Source organism: Salvelinus namaycush, unplaced genomic scaffold, assembly GCF_016432855.1.
Source record: "Salvelinus namaycush isolate Seneca unplaced genomic scaffold, SaNama_1.0 Scaffold1950, whole genome shotgun sequence".
Taxonomy (NCBI): domain Eukaryota; kingdom Metazoa; phylum Chordata; class Actinopteri; order Salmoniformes; family Salmonidae; genus Salvelinus; species Salvelinus namaycush.
The window spans coordinates 27,142-41,795 of record NW_024058731.1 but is presented as its reverse complement, the minus strand read 5'-3'; the positions used below and the strand labels follow the sequence as shown (position 1 = coordinate 41,795).

The 14,654-nt window shown below is 40.2% G+C and overlaps 1 protein-coding gene across 1 annotated transcript; it reads left to right on the top strand.

Moving 5' to 3' along the window:
- Positions 1 to 2,187: 2,187 nt before the first annotated feature.
- LOC120037877 (lysophosphatidylcholine acyltransferase 1-like) lies at positions 2,188 to 8,677 on the top strand. The gene is made up of 4 exons (XM_038983843.1): positions 2,188 to 2,829; positions 3,868 to 3,966; positions 4,213 to 4,354; positions 4,625 to 8,677. The coding sequence occupies exons 1-4, from the start codon at positions 2,734 to 2,736 to the stop codon at positions 4,828 to 4,830; spliced, it is 543 nt and encodes a 180-aa protein (XP_038839771.1). The 5' UTR covers positions 2,188 to 2,733; the 3' UTR covers positions 4,831 to 8,677.
- The last annotated feature ends 5,977 nt before the right edge of the window (positions 8,678 to 14,654 follow it).

The following is a 14,654-nucleotide window of genomic DNA, read 5'->3' as shown; positions in this document are numbered from 1 at the left end:
AACAAACTGTCATAAGTGATGGTTCTATATTACCTACATATAGTCATCCTACTAACTAAAACTGTCATAGTGATGGTCTATATTACAATACAATATATTCATCCTACTAACTAAGGTCATAGTGATGAGTTCTATAATACAATATATTCATCCTACTAAATAAATGTCATAGTGATGGTGCTATATACAATATATTCATCCTACTCACTGTCATGGGAGGTTCTATAATACAACATATCATCCTACTACTCACTGTCATGTGATGTTCTATATTACAATATATTCAGCCTACTCACTGTCATAGTGGATGGTTCTATAATACAATATATCATGACTAACTAAACTGTCATAGTGATGTTCGATATTACAATACAATATATTATCCTACTAACTAACTGTCATAGTCGATGGTTCTATAAAACAATATATTCATCTACAACTCATGTCAAGTGATGGTTCTATATTACAAGATATTCATTCTAATAACTGGCATAGTGATTGTTCTATAAAACAATATATTATCCTACTAACTCACTGTCATAGTGATGGTTTCTATCTATACAATATATTCATCTACTAACTCATGTTCATTAAAAGTTGTGGATGGTTCTATATTACAATTCTATTACATCCTACTAATACGACTGTCATTAAGTATGGTTCTATATTGACAATATATTTTTATACTAACTCACTGTCAAGTGATGGTTTATTTACAATATATTCATCCTACTAATCAGTGTCATAGTGATGGTTCTATATTACAATATAGTCATACTACTACTCACTGTCATAGGTGAGAGTGTCTATATTACAATATATGCATCCTACTAACTCAATGTCATAGTGATCGCGTTCTATATTACAATAATTCATTCCTACTAACTCCACTGTCATAGTGATGTTATATATTACAAGATATTCATCACTAACTCACTGTCATAGTGATGGTTATATATCAATATATTCTATCCTACTAACTCAAATGTCATAGTGATGGGTCTATATACATATATTCAACTACTAACTCCACTGTCAAGTGATGGTTCTATAATACAATATATTCATCCTACTAAATCACTGTCATAGTGATGGTTCTATAAAACAACATATTATCCACTAACTCACTCGTCAAGTGATGGTTCTTATACAATACAACATATTCATCTACTAACTGACTGTCATAGTGATGGTTCTATATTACAATACAATATATTCATCCTACTAACTGACTGTCATAGTGATTGTTCTATATTACAATATATTTATCCTAGGATGTGTAAAATCCTCAATGTGAAGGTTCTCAGGTGTAGTTGTCTATTGAGCTGGGTAGGATTTGTGGTTTTTTGTCGTGTGTCAGTGTGTTGTGTTGTCTATGAACTGGGTAGGATTTGTGTGTTGGTTTGTCTGTGTTGTCAGTGTGTTTGTGGTGCAGGTGTAGTTTGGCTTACACGATGGTGTGACTATGCAGTTGTGGTTGTGGTTGATTGTGTTTTTGGTATGGCGGTTGAAGCTGGTTTAGCATGAATTGGTTTGTCTTAAATTATGACAGCAGGCTCTGTATTAAGGTGATGTTCCCTGGTAGGTGAACCCCAGAATGTAGAGACTCTGTATTAATGTTACTTGTCAGGTTGAACCTCAGAGTAGATACTCTGTAAATGTACCTGGTCAGGTTGAACCCCAGAATCGTAGAGACCTGTAATAAGTTCTGGCCAGGTTGAACCCCAGAATGTAGAGACTATGTATTAAGTTACCGGGTCAGGTTTGAACCCCAGAAGTAGAGACTCTGTATTAATGTGTAGATGGTACCTGGTCCGGTGAACCCAGAATGTAGAGACTCTGTATAATGTGTAGATGTTACCTGGCAGGTGAACCCCAAGAATGTAGGAGACTCAGTATTAATGTGTAGATTGTACCTGGTAGGGAACCCCAGAAATGTAGAGGAATCGTATTAATGTGGAGATGTATATGGTCAGGTTGAACCCAGATGTAGAGACTCGGTATTAATGGTAACCTGGTGGTCATGTTGAACCCAGAATGTAGAGACTCTGTATTAATGTGTAGATGTTACCTGGTCAGGTTGAACCCCAGAACGTAGAGACTCTGTATTAATGATACCTGGTCAGATTGAACCCCAGAATGTAGAGACTCTGTATTAATGTTACCTGGTCAGGTTGAACCCCAGAATGTAGAGACTCTGTATTAATGTTACCTGGTCAGGTTGAACCCCAGAATGTAGAGACTCTGTATTAATGTGTAGATGTTACCTGGTCAGGTTGAACCCCAGAATGTAGAGACTCTGTATTAATGTTACCTGGTCAGGTTGAACCCCAGAATGTAGAGACTCTGTATTAATGTTACCTGGTCAGGTTGAACCCCAGAATGTAGAGACTCTGTATTAATGTTACCTGGTCAGGTTGAACCCCAGAATGTAGAGACTCTTTATTAATGTGTAAATGTTACCTGGTCAGATTGAACCCCAGAATGTAGAGACTCTGTATTAATGTGTAGATGTTACCTGGTCAGGTTGAACCCCAGAATGTAGAGACTCTGTATTAATGTTACCTGGTCAGGTTGAACCCCAGAATGTAGAGACTCTGTATTAATGTTACCTGGTCAGGTTGAACCCCAGAATGTAGAGACTCTGTAATAATGTGATGATCTTACCTGGTCAGGTTGAAGCCCCAGAACGTAGAGAAGGTACTGCAGGAGTTTGGTAACAGAGCCAGGAAGATGGAGGGAGAGAAGCTGGGTCTGGAAGACTTTGCCCACTACCTTGATGTCCCTGTGTCAGACATGCTCAGAGACATCTTCTCCCTCTTCAACGAGGTAAGGAAACACACACTGAATATAATATCATCCCATTAGGAGATTTGAAGGCCAAAGATACAAGTATCGTAACTTCCTAAAACTCATAAAACAGAAATATATGTTTTCCCTATATTGTATATTTTAATATTGAAATACAGATTTCGATATTAGATTTCGATATTAGACATAGATTTAGATATTACATACTAGATTTAGATATGGATATTAGATATAGACATTAGATTTAGATATTGCATACTAGATTTAGACATTAGATTTAGACATTATATTTAGATATTAGATTTAAATGTACGATATTCGATTTAGACATTAGATTTAGATATTAGATTTAAATGTAAGATATTAGATTTAGACATTAGATTTAGATATAAGATTAGATTTAGATATTAGATTTAGACATAAGATTTAGACATTAGATTTAGACAATTAGACTTTAGATATTAGATTTAGATATAAGATTTAGACATTAGATTTAGATTTAAGATTTAAATGTAAGTTATTAGATTTAGACATTAGATTTAGATATTAGATTTAGACATTAGATTTAGACATTAGATTTAGGCATTAGATTTAGACATTAGATTTAGACATTAGATTTAGACATTAGATTTAGATATTAGATTTAGACATTCGATTTAGACATTAGATTTAGACATTAGATTTAGATATTAGATTTAGACATTAGATTTAGACATTAGATTTAGACATTAGACTTTAGATATTAGATTTAGACATTAGATTTAGATATACGATTAGATTTAGACTTTAGATTTAAATATAAGATGTGATTTAGACTTTAGATTTAGACATTAGATTTAGACATTAGACTTTAGACATTAGATTTAGACATTAGATTTAGATATTAGATTTAGATATAAGATTTGATTTAGACTTTAGATTTAGACTTTAGATTTAGACATTAGATTTAGTCATTAGATTTAGACATTAGATTTAGACATTAGATTTAGACATGTGCTTTGCCAGATTCCTCCTAACCGGTAACTCTTCACTCTGTTCTTCTCTCGTCTCCTCCAGCAGGCAGACAACATGATAGACATCAGAGAATATGTCATCGCCTTATCGGTTGTATGCAGACCTGCTAAAACACTGGAGACCATGAAGCTGGCCTTCAAGGTACGTTCTGCTCCAGCTCTGGTTTCATGCTCTGTCAAGGTGGCTTTCAGTGGGCCTACCACCACTGATATTTCTGCCATTTTCCATTTGAGAGCACGTACTATAATGACCTACGGTGTGAGTTGTAGACTGTGTGTGTAGATATGAACAGATGGTCTGAGCGCCAGCCGGCTCAGTGCGAGTGAGATATGAAGGAGGGGTCAGGGTCATCTAATGTGTGTTAGTTATTATTTGCGTATATGCCAGATGTTTGAGGCGGAGGAGGACGGTGCCGTCACAGGGGCTGAGTTGGCCTGCATCCTAAAGACTGCGTTAGGAGTGGCTGTCCTCGACGTCTCACGTCTCTTCACTGCTATCGACACAGAGGACGCTGGGAAACTCACCTTCGGTAAGAAACGACATGTCTTAGCATGTACTGGGGCGGCCTTCTGTTCAGCTGTTCTTGGAGTATACGCCTGGTGTGATTTTGGAACGCGACAAAGAATATGTCAAAGTTACGTTGTGTCTGTAATCTCTAGTTCATTTGTAAAATATTAGGAGTGTGCCTATCTTTGTCAACATGTACGTGTTTCCTAGTGTGTTAATGGTAGGTTACTGTATTTCACTTGCTTGAAATAACCTTACCTTTGTGTCTGGCGCCCTCCTGTGGTGGGAACAGACAAGTTCAGGAGCTTTGCAGAGCAGCACCCAAACTTCAGTGAGGACTACCTGTCCACAGACAATACAGGCCGTAACGGCTGTCCTCACCAGCCCAACGCCACGCCCAACGCCAAGCCTCAGACCAATGGCTTCTGCCCTGACTTCAGCCCGCGAGACAACCACCACGACACAACGACGGACGGTTCAGTGAAGAAACACAACTGAGTCTGTTAGCCACCTCAGAATCCACCTCTCCTGGTGAGAGAGTGGTGGTGGTGGGGGTTGTTGTTGATGGGCTATATGTATGGTCAGTCAGACACACACACACACACACACACACACACACACACACACACACACACACACACACACACACACACACACACACACACACAGGAGAAATGTAACCCTTATTAACCGTATCCATAATGTTTCTACGGTTCATTTGATCTTGATGATCTAACGTTGTTGCTTTAGTAGAGTTTTTCTGTATTTGTTCTGAGGAAGAAACATGCTTTTCAATGGCAAAAAGATGGCTAATGACGATTGAGGAGAAATGAAGCGTGAAACACTTGAAGGGACAACACTTATTACGTTTCCTCCATGTTGGGGTTTGGGAGTGGTTGAGAGAAGGGACAACACCCCACAGCCAGTGAAGAGACAACACCCCAGCCAGGGAAGGGACAACACCCCAGCCAGTGAAGGGACAACACCCTAGCCAGTGAAGGGACAACACCCCAGCCAGTGAAGGGACAACACCCCAGCCAGTGAAGGGACAACACCCTAGCCAGGGAAGGGACAACACCCCAGCCAGGGAAGGGACAACACCCCAGCCAGTGAAGGGACAACACCCCAGCCAGTGAAGGGACAACACCCCAGCCAGTGAAGGGACAACACCCCAGCCAGTGAAGGGACAACACCCTAGCCAGGGAAGGGACAACACCCCAGCCAGGGAAGGGACAACACCCCAGCCAGTGAAGGGACAACACCCCAGCCAGTGAAGGGATAACACCCCAGCCAGTGAAGGGACAACACCCCAGCCAGTGAAGGGACAACACCCCAGCCAGTGAAGGGACAACACCCCAGCCAGTGAAGGGACAACACCCCAGCCAGTGAAGGGACAACACCCCAGCCAGTGAAGGGACAACACCCCAGCCAGGGAAGGGACAACACCCCAGCCAGTGAAGGGACAACACCCCAGCCAGGGTAGGGACAACACCCCAGCCAGTGAAGGGACAACACCCTAGCCAGTGAAGGGACAACACCCCAGCCAGTGAAGGGACAACACCCCAGCCAGTGAAGGGACAACACCCCAGCCAGTGAAGGGACAACACCCCAGCCAGTGAAGGGACAACACCCCAGCCAGTGAAGGGACAACACCCCAGCCAGTGAAGGGAACTTTAGTTTTGAGTGAATTCAGTGTTTCTTTCTTTGTTTAATCTTCTTCTTTCTAATGGAAGCGGCCATTTTAAAAGGCAGGTTTGAGTTTGCATGGGTGCTTTACTGTCAGTGAGCAGTAAGGAGGGAGTGTGACTGAATAGAACAGCCTTGAAGCACCAGTGACATTGTCTGAGGCCACTTTGGCTTTGATTGAACTTTTGAGGTGCAATATGGCTGATGTACAGATGTAGGATCTTAATTTGAGTCAGTTTGCTACAGCAGGAAAATAATCCTGCAGCAATAGGAAATGTTGAATTATTATATGGATTATAATGAATGGTAATTGTTGGGCAGGTTAATACATCAAAATATAATATAAGGGAAAATAAAGTCTTACATTTCTACGTGGAAATTACAAACTTCAAAAGCCATTTTACACCTAAAATACACTAAACGTTTTAAATGCAGGAAAGTTCTCCTGAAACAGGGTGATCAAATGAAGATCCTACACCTGTAAGAGGGGTCAGATTTAATCTGTGATATGGCTGATATCAGAGGGGTCAGATTTAAGGTGTGATATGGCTGATATCAGAGGGGTCCGATTTAAGGTGTGATATGGCTGATAGCAGAGGGGTCAGATTTAAGGTGTGATATGGCTGATATCAGAGGGGTCAGATTTAAGGTGTGATATGGCTGATATCAGAGGGGTCAGATTTAAGGTGTGATATGGCTGATATCAGAGGGGTCAGATTTAAGGTGTGATATGGCTGATAGCAGAGGGGTCAGATTTAAGGTGTGATACGGCTGATATCAGAGGGGTCAGATTTAAGGTGTGATATGGCTGATATCAGAGGGGTCAGATTTAAGGTGTGATATGGCTGATAGCAGAGGGGTCAGATTTAAGGTGTGATATGTCTGATATCAGAGGGGTCAGATTTAATGTGTGATATGGCTGATATCAGAGGGGTCAGATTTAAGGTGTGATATGGCTGATATCAGAGGGGTCAGATTTAAGGTGTGATATGGCTGATAGCAGAGGGGTCAGATTTAAGGTGTGATATGGCTGATATCAGAGGGGTCAGATTTAAGGTGTGATATGGCTGATATCAGAGGGGTCAGCTTTAAGGTGTGATATGGCTGATAGTAGAGGGGTCAGATTTAAGGTGTGATATGGCTGATAGCAGAGAGGTCAGATTTAAGGTGTGATATGGCTGATAGCAGAGGGGTCAGATTTAAGGTGTGATATGGCTGATAGCAGAGGGGTCAGATTTAAGGTGTGATTATGGCTGATAGCAGAGGGGTCAGATTTAAGGTGTGATTATGGCTGATATCAGAGGGGTCAGATTTAAGGTGTGATATGGCTGATATCAGAGGGGTCAGATTTAAGGTGTGATATGGCTGATATCAGAGGGGTCAGATTTAAGGTGTGATATGGCTGATAGCAGAGGGGTCAGATTTAAGGTGTGATATGGCTGATAGCAGAAAGATGGCAGAGATCCAGATGCCGGTTGAACTCAAAATGAGCCGGTCATGTTTTTGTTTTTTTAAATCTCAGGGTTCAGTAACGAGACTTATTCAACTAGAAAGATGTCCTTGTCGTCGTCTTTCAGGACTAAGTCAATTTTCTGTGTACAAAATTGCACCCTATTCCAAACACAGTGCACTACGTTTGACCAGAGACCTCTAAGTGCCCTATGTAGGGAACAGGGTGCCATTGGAGACTGACCCATGGTGCCTAGAACTAGAGGTGTATAAGGCTTTAAGGGAAAACAATAGAACTAGAGGTGTATAAGGCTTTAAGGGAAAACAGAATAGAACTAGAGGTGTATAAGGCTTTAAGGGAAAACAATAGAACTAGAGGTGTATAAGGCTTTAAGGGAAAACAATAGAACTAGAGGTGTATAAGGCTTTAAGGGAAAACAATAGAACTAGAGGTGTATAAGGCTTTAAGGGAAAACAGAATAGAACTAGAGGTGTATAAGGCTTTAAGGGAAAACAATAGAACTAGAGGTGTATAAGGCTTTAAGGGAAAACAATAGAACTAGAGGTGTATAAGGCTTTAAGGGAAAACAATAGAACTAGAGGTGTATAAGGCTTTAAGGGAAAACAATAGAACTAGAGGTGTATAAGGCTTTAAGGGAAAACAATAGAACTAGAGGTGTATAAGGCTTTAAGGGAAAACAATAGAACTAGAGGTGTATAAAGCTTTAAGGGAAAACAATAGAACTAGAGGTGTATAAGACTTTAAGGGAAAACAATAGAACTAGAGGTGTATAAAGCTTTAAGGGAAAACAATAGAACTAGAGGTGTATAAAGGCTTTAAGGGAAAACAATAGAACTAGAGGTGTATAAGGCTTTACGGGAAATCATATTTATGGTGCATTTCCTCAACAATGCATTTTGTTTTTAGCGTACGGTGGTCAAAAGTTTTAGTTTCTCCAGAGAAACCCAACAACATGTCCTCATGCCTTCCATTGTAATAGATCACGTTGATACAGTATTACGTTAGCCCACTCTAACCCAAACACGCTCCCATTTCAAACTGCCTACGTTGTGATGAGGCTAAACTTACGACTACTTCCTGGCGAGCTAGATAGATTAAATATGACTTTCAGCATCACTGCTGTTCACTATTTATCCGTAGTTTATCTCATGTACAGCGCCTTCGGAAAGTATTCAGACCCCTTGACTTTTTCTACATTTTGTTAAGTTACAGCCTTATTCTAAAATCGATTAAATTGTTTTTTCCCCCCCTCGTCAATCTACACACAATAATGACAAAGCAAAAACAGGTTTTTAGAAATGTTTGCTAATTTATATACAAATATTTAACTGAAATATGACATTTACATAAGTATTCAGACCCTTTACTCAGTACTTTGTTGAAGCACCTTTGGCAGTGATTACAGCCTCGAGTCTTCTTGGGTATGACGCTACAAGCTTGGCACACCTGTATTTGGGGAGTTTCTCCCATTCTTCTTTGCAGACCCTCTCAAGCTCTGTCAGGTTGGATGAGGACTGTTGCTGCACAGCTATTTTCAGGTCTCTCCAGAGATGTTTGATCAGGTTCAAGTCCGGCCTCTGGCTGGGCCACTCAATTAAATTCAGAGACTTGTCCCGAAGCCACTCCTGCGTTGTCTTGGGGTCGTTGTCCTGTTGGAAGGTGAACCTTTGCCCCAGTCTGAGGTCCTGAGCACTCTGGAGCAGGTTTTCATCAAGGATCTCTCTGTACTTTGCTCTGTTCATCTTTGCCTCGATCTTGACTAGTCTCCCAGTCCCTGCCCATGAAAAACATCCCCACAGCATGATGCTGCCACCACCATGCTTCACCGTAGGGATGGTGTCAGGTTTCCTCCAGACGTGATAATAGTCATTCAGGCCAATGAGTTCAATCTTGGTTTCATCAGACCAGAGAATCTTGTTTCTCATGGTCTGCGAGTCCTTTTGGCAAACTCCAAGCGGGCTGTCATGTACCTTTTACTGAGGAGTGGCTTCCGTCTGGCCTCTTTACCATAAAGGCCTGATTGGTGGAGTGCTGCAGTGATGGTTGTCCTTCTGGAAGGTTCTTCCATCTCCACAGAGGAACTCTGGAGCTCTGTCAGAGTGACCATCGGGTTCTTGGTCACCTCCCTGACCAAGGCCCTTCTCCCCCGGTTGCTCAGTTTGGCCGGGAAGCCAGCTCTAGGAAGAGTCTTGGTGGTTCCAAACTTCTTCCATTTAAGAATGAGGCCACTGTGTTCTTGGGGAACGTCAATGCTGCAGAAATATTTTGGTACCCTTCCCCAGATCTATGCCTCGACACAATCCTGTTTCGGAGCTCTACGGACAATTCCTTCGACCTCATTGCTTGGTTTTTGCTCTGACATGCACTGTCAACTGTGGGACCTTATAAGGACAGGTGTGTGCCTTTCCAAATAATGTCCAATCCATTGAATTTACCACAGGTGGACTCCAATCAAGTTGTAGAAACATCAAGGATGATCAATGGACGCACACGTGCATCTGAGCTCAATTTTGAGTCTTATAGCAAAGGGTCTGAATACTAATGTAAATAAGGTTTTTCTGGGTTTTATTTTTAATAAATTAGCAAACATTTCTAAAAAACCTGTTTTCACTTTGGCATTATGGGGTATTATGATGTCATTTTGGGGTATTATGATGTCATTGTGGGGTATTGTGATGTCATTGTGGGGTATTGTGATGTCATTGTGGGGTATTGTGTGTAGATTGATGAGGAAAACATTTTATTTAATCAGTTTTAGAATAAGGCTGTAACGTAACAAAATGTGGAAAAAGTCAAGGGGTCTGAAAACTTTCCGAATGCACTGTATATCTTCTCTATCTATCTATCTATCTATCTATCTATCTATCTATCTATCTATCTATCTATCTATCTATCTATCTATCTATCTATCTATCTATCTATCTATCTATCTATCTATCTATCTATCTATCTATCTATCTTTCATGTGTGACTAAATGTTTTTCACGTCATGGAGTCCACTGTCTACTGTTAGGTTGTTATGTTTCAGAGTAAATAACCCACAGACACCGGAGAAGCTTTAACCAAGTGTAATTCTTCCCAGAGGTTCTGTACAGCTGTAATCAGACAAACCAACATCCCATCCAGATATTTATATCCCACGTAAGACACTCCCTCTCTCCACTCCTTACAGTTTAGGCCCAACAGGAAGAAGGTAACCAGATACTAAACCCTGATGACTCCCTTAAGGGGAACTGACCTCACCCCCTCACCTCCTGACCTCACCCCCTCACCTCCTGACCTCAACCCCTCCTTCACCTAATCCACGGATGTCCATCTGTCTTCCCTGTATCAACACGTCGCTCTCCTCTCCTCCATCAAACACATTCCAAAGCCTTCTGTCTTTCTACAGAGAAAGACCCTTAACTTCCTCCTTTGGATTCTATGCTTCTTCTCAATCATTTATTTAATATCTCAATGTTCAAAATGTCGAAGCCAACATTACATTAGTTAATCTGGCGCTGAAGGACAAGAATTTACACAGAGTCTGCACCTTTTTAAGTCTGCACCTTGATTAATGCACTATCAACAACTAGTAAAGGTCCAAATAGCTTGTGGGGGGGGGGGGGGGGGGGGGGGGTCCATTTATTCCTACGTTGGGAGGTACACCGCTCACACTTAATTCTGTGCAGAAATGATAAATACTCTCATTTAAGGAGTATTTAAATGTTAAGACATTCCATTTTGTATCACGGGACGTTTTCTTCCATGTTCTCCACGTATTATCAACGTCCTAAGTACACCTCGTGTTGTTTGATGTTTTCTCTTCTGTGGTTGTTATACTCTTATTGCACCACATCAATCTGATAAATTAACAATGTCTTAAGAATGTTAAATATCTCTTTTAAGGATTAAGAAATTCCTGACACTTGAATGCCTAATTTTGCCCCGTGAATTAACATAATCACTTAATTGTAGGTGTTTTAACTCACTGAGTCGTGTATTTTATTTAATAGTTGTTTTAATTCTAACTTTCTCTGAAATGTGTTGCTCTTTTCAATCAGTTGTGGACAATTGACAATCATTTTTTTGAGGGTAAATATTACTGTAGGTAGACGAGACTTGCTGGTAGAAATGTATGCTGCATGGGGAGACCAAGGGAGATGCTGTGAACTGTATTTCTCCTTCGTTAATACGTTGTCTCACGACAGATGGCGTCATGGTAACGCGACCGCGCTGCCGTCGATCGTCAGTGCAGACGGCCGTCTCTGACGTAAGACCGGGAATGATCTGAGATCTGAGTTAATATATGAGATGTTAGCTGGATTACATTGGTTTTTATTTTTAACTGACGGTAAACCTGTTTAAATAGACGTAAAAATGGAGTGAAATTTTGGAAAAAGGGAAATATCTCATCTCACATTCCTGTCTGGAGTTTACTTCTTTACTTATTTGTAATAACTTTGCTACATGAATCTGTGTCCATAGGGACCTGGTCTAATGTAGTGCACTATATAGGGAATAGGGCCCTGGTCTAAAGTAGTGCCTATATAGGGACTAGGGTGCCATCTGGGACATAGCCTGTCTATCTATCCACTGTTAATAACCTGAATGTTACTATAGAGGTCTATTGGACAGGTGATTGTTTCTATAGAGAAGGGGTTTGCCATCTAAAAGAGCCATGGAATCTGAATACAAGTTGTTTCTATAACACATTCTTATAGCATGTCTATCACTTACATAACCATACCCCCCCCCACCTCACACCCACACCCAAATAAGGCTTTAATAATGGAAGCAATATATGACATCATTCACCGTCTCTCAACTTCCTCTCCTTGTGAAAGAGTTCAAATGATATGTATTTTTGAATATTCCAAATGCGGGCATTTTGTGAATTTCTGGTAATACGTAAATGATTTTTTCTTTTAATTTCCCTGCTTGCCGTGAGCAAAATGTGATCTTTTTATCCTGTGGATTTTGTGCAGATGCTCAAAGTAAGTCTGTTCTTGTTTATTTTGTACCAACGGAGATAGATTTGTGTTGTATTACTCAAACAGCCTCAAAATCAATTGTTAATAACTTGTTGTTCTTCTTCTTCTTATTATTATTGACTGCTTTAGACAACAAAATGCATATTTAAAAATTAACAATAGCCTTGAATCTATCTATTTATCTATCTATGGTTTTCATGATTATAAAAAGAGAATGTATAGACTGTCTGTATATGCTCATATATGCTGATATATAACAAATGTACTTTAAATCATGATTTCCATAAAAATCTTGTGTTATTACTGCTTCTATTCCAAGCTGTGACCCTGGTCAAAGTGTACAAGGTTGAACAATAGTTGTGTGTGTTAAGCCTTGAGGTACAGATCCCCTGCCATATGACAGGCCTACGCACCAACCTAGACACACTGGATCCACACATTTATAATGGGACTTTTTGTTGTTGTTGCTATAATTCACCGCCACAGTTACTTTATCTGTTCTCCGTGAATATGTTTATACCGTTTTGTTTTTTATCATGTATTTGTGCTTTTACACTTTAGATTGAATTCTCTCTCTTCTTTTTTTTATTTTATTTTTTTTATTCCTGAGGAAGTGTAACGTCTGTTGCTTCTCATTTCATGGTATATATTACTGTGGTCATGCTTGTATTATCTTTTCATATTTGTTATTAAATTGAACGCATCATAATAAAGATCTGGAATTCCAGTTGGGGGGGTTTGTATCCCCAAGTTCACCTCCCCCATTTTTTTTTGTTGTTGTAAAGAAAGAGATCTGTGTTCTATATTTACATCAGTTTTCTAGAACTGTTGTCGTCTCAGGATCGTTGACGTGTTCTAACACAAGCTTGGTAACTGTTTAACGGTTTAACGGACCGGAAAGAGGAAGCTTCTGATTGGCTTATTCAAGGAATAGTCAACACAGATGTTTTCGTTTTGTATTATTTAGGTAGCTGTGAAATGAAGACACTCTGACTGAAACGTAAAAAGGTTGTTGTTTAAAACAAAAGATGGTCCACCTAGTTCTCCTACTATTGATTCCTTCAATCATGTTGTCTGTCATATTGTTTTAAATATCTCACAACATACAAGAATCATTCTGTATCTATCGGTTTTTAAAAATGGTTCTGAAGACAAACCGTAAGAGCTGATATCTTATTTATGCTTCTACTACTGCTGCCTGCTTCTTCTGTGTCCCACACTGACCTGAAGACGAAATATCTACCTGTGTGTTCCTCTGGACTGATACCTAGCTAGCTAGCTTTCTGATGGTTCCTCTGGACTGATACCTAGCTAGCTATCTTTCTGATGGTTCCTCTGGACTGATACCTAGCTAGCTACCTTTCTGATGGTTCCTCTGGACTGATACCTAGCTAGCTATCTTTCTGATGGTTCCTCTGGACTGATACCTAGCTAGCTAGCTTTCTGATGGTTCCTCTGGACTGATACCTAGCTAGCTACCTTTCTGATGGTTCCTTTGGACTGATACCTAGCTAGCTAGCTTTCTGATGGTTCCTCTGGACTGATACCTAGCTAGCTACCTTTCTGATGGTTTCTCTGGACTGATACCTAGCATGCTAGCTTTCTGATGGTTTTGCTGTGTGGACCAGGATCATGCTGAATTTGCTGTTCTTTCTCTCTACATGTTTCTATTTTCTCCTCTTGAGTTTTTATTTGTAATGTACTTAAACAGTCATTTACTGCAAGATACTTTGAAATGTCTGTTTGGGACAGCTATGATGATATAACTTGTTAATGTGACTCTTTTAATAAAAAATAAATAAAACATTTAACACCAAGTTTCTGTGTTCTGGATGTTAATTCTGTGTTTCTTAATGTAATGCCGTTAGTCTGGGTTCTATGTAGACTGGTGTTCTATGTAGCTGGTGTTCTATGTAGACTGGGTTCTATGTAGTCTGGGCTCTATGTAGACTGGGTTCTATGTAGTCTGGGCTCTATGTAGACTGGGCTCTATGTAGCCTGGGTTCTAGGTAGTCTGGGCTCTATGTAGACTGGTGTTCTATGTAGACTGCTGTTCTATGTAGACTGGTGTTCTATGTAGTCGGGGTTCTATGTAGACTGGTGTTCTATGTAGACTGCTGTTCTATGTAGACTGGTGTTCTATGTAGACTGGTGTTCTATGTAGACTGGTGTTCTATGTAGACTGGTGTTCT

Coding starts and splice junctions, on each gene's coding strand:
- LOC120037877 (XM_038983843.1), top strand. CDS start 2,734: ATGGAGGGAGAGAAGCTGGGTCTGGAAGACTTTGCCCACTACCTTGAT. Junction 3,967..4,212: donor CCATGAAGCTGGCCTTCAAG/GTACGTTCTGCT, acceptor CGTATATGCCAG/ATGTTTGAGGCGGAGGAGGA. Junction 4,355..4,624: donor CGCTGGGAAACTCACCTTCG/GTAAGAAACGAC, acceptor TGGTGGGAACAG/ACAAGTTCAGGAGCTTTGCA.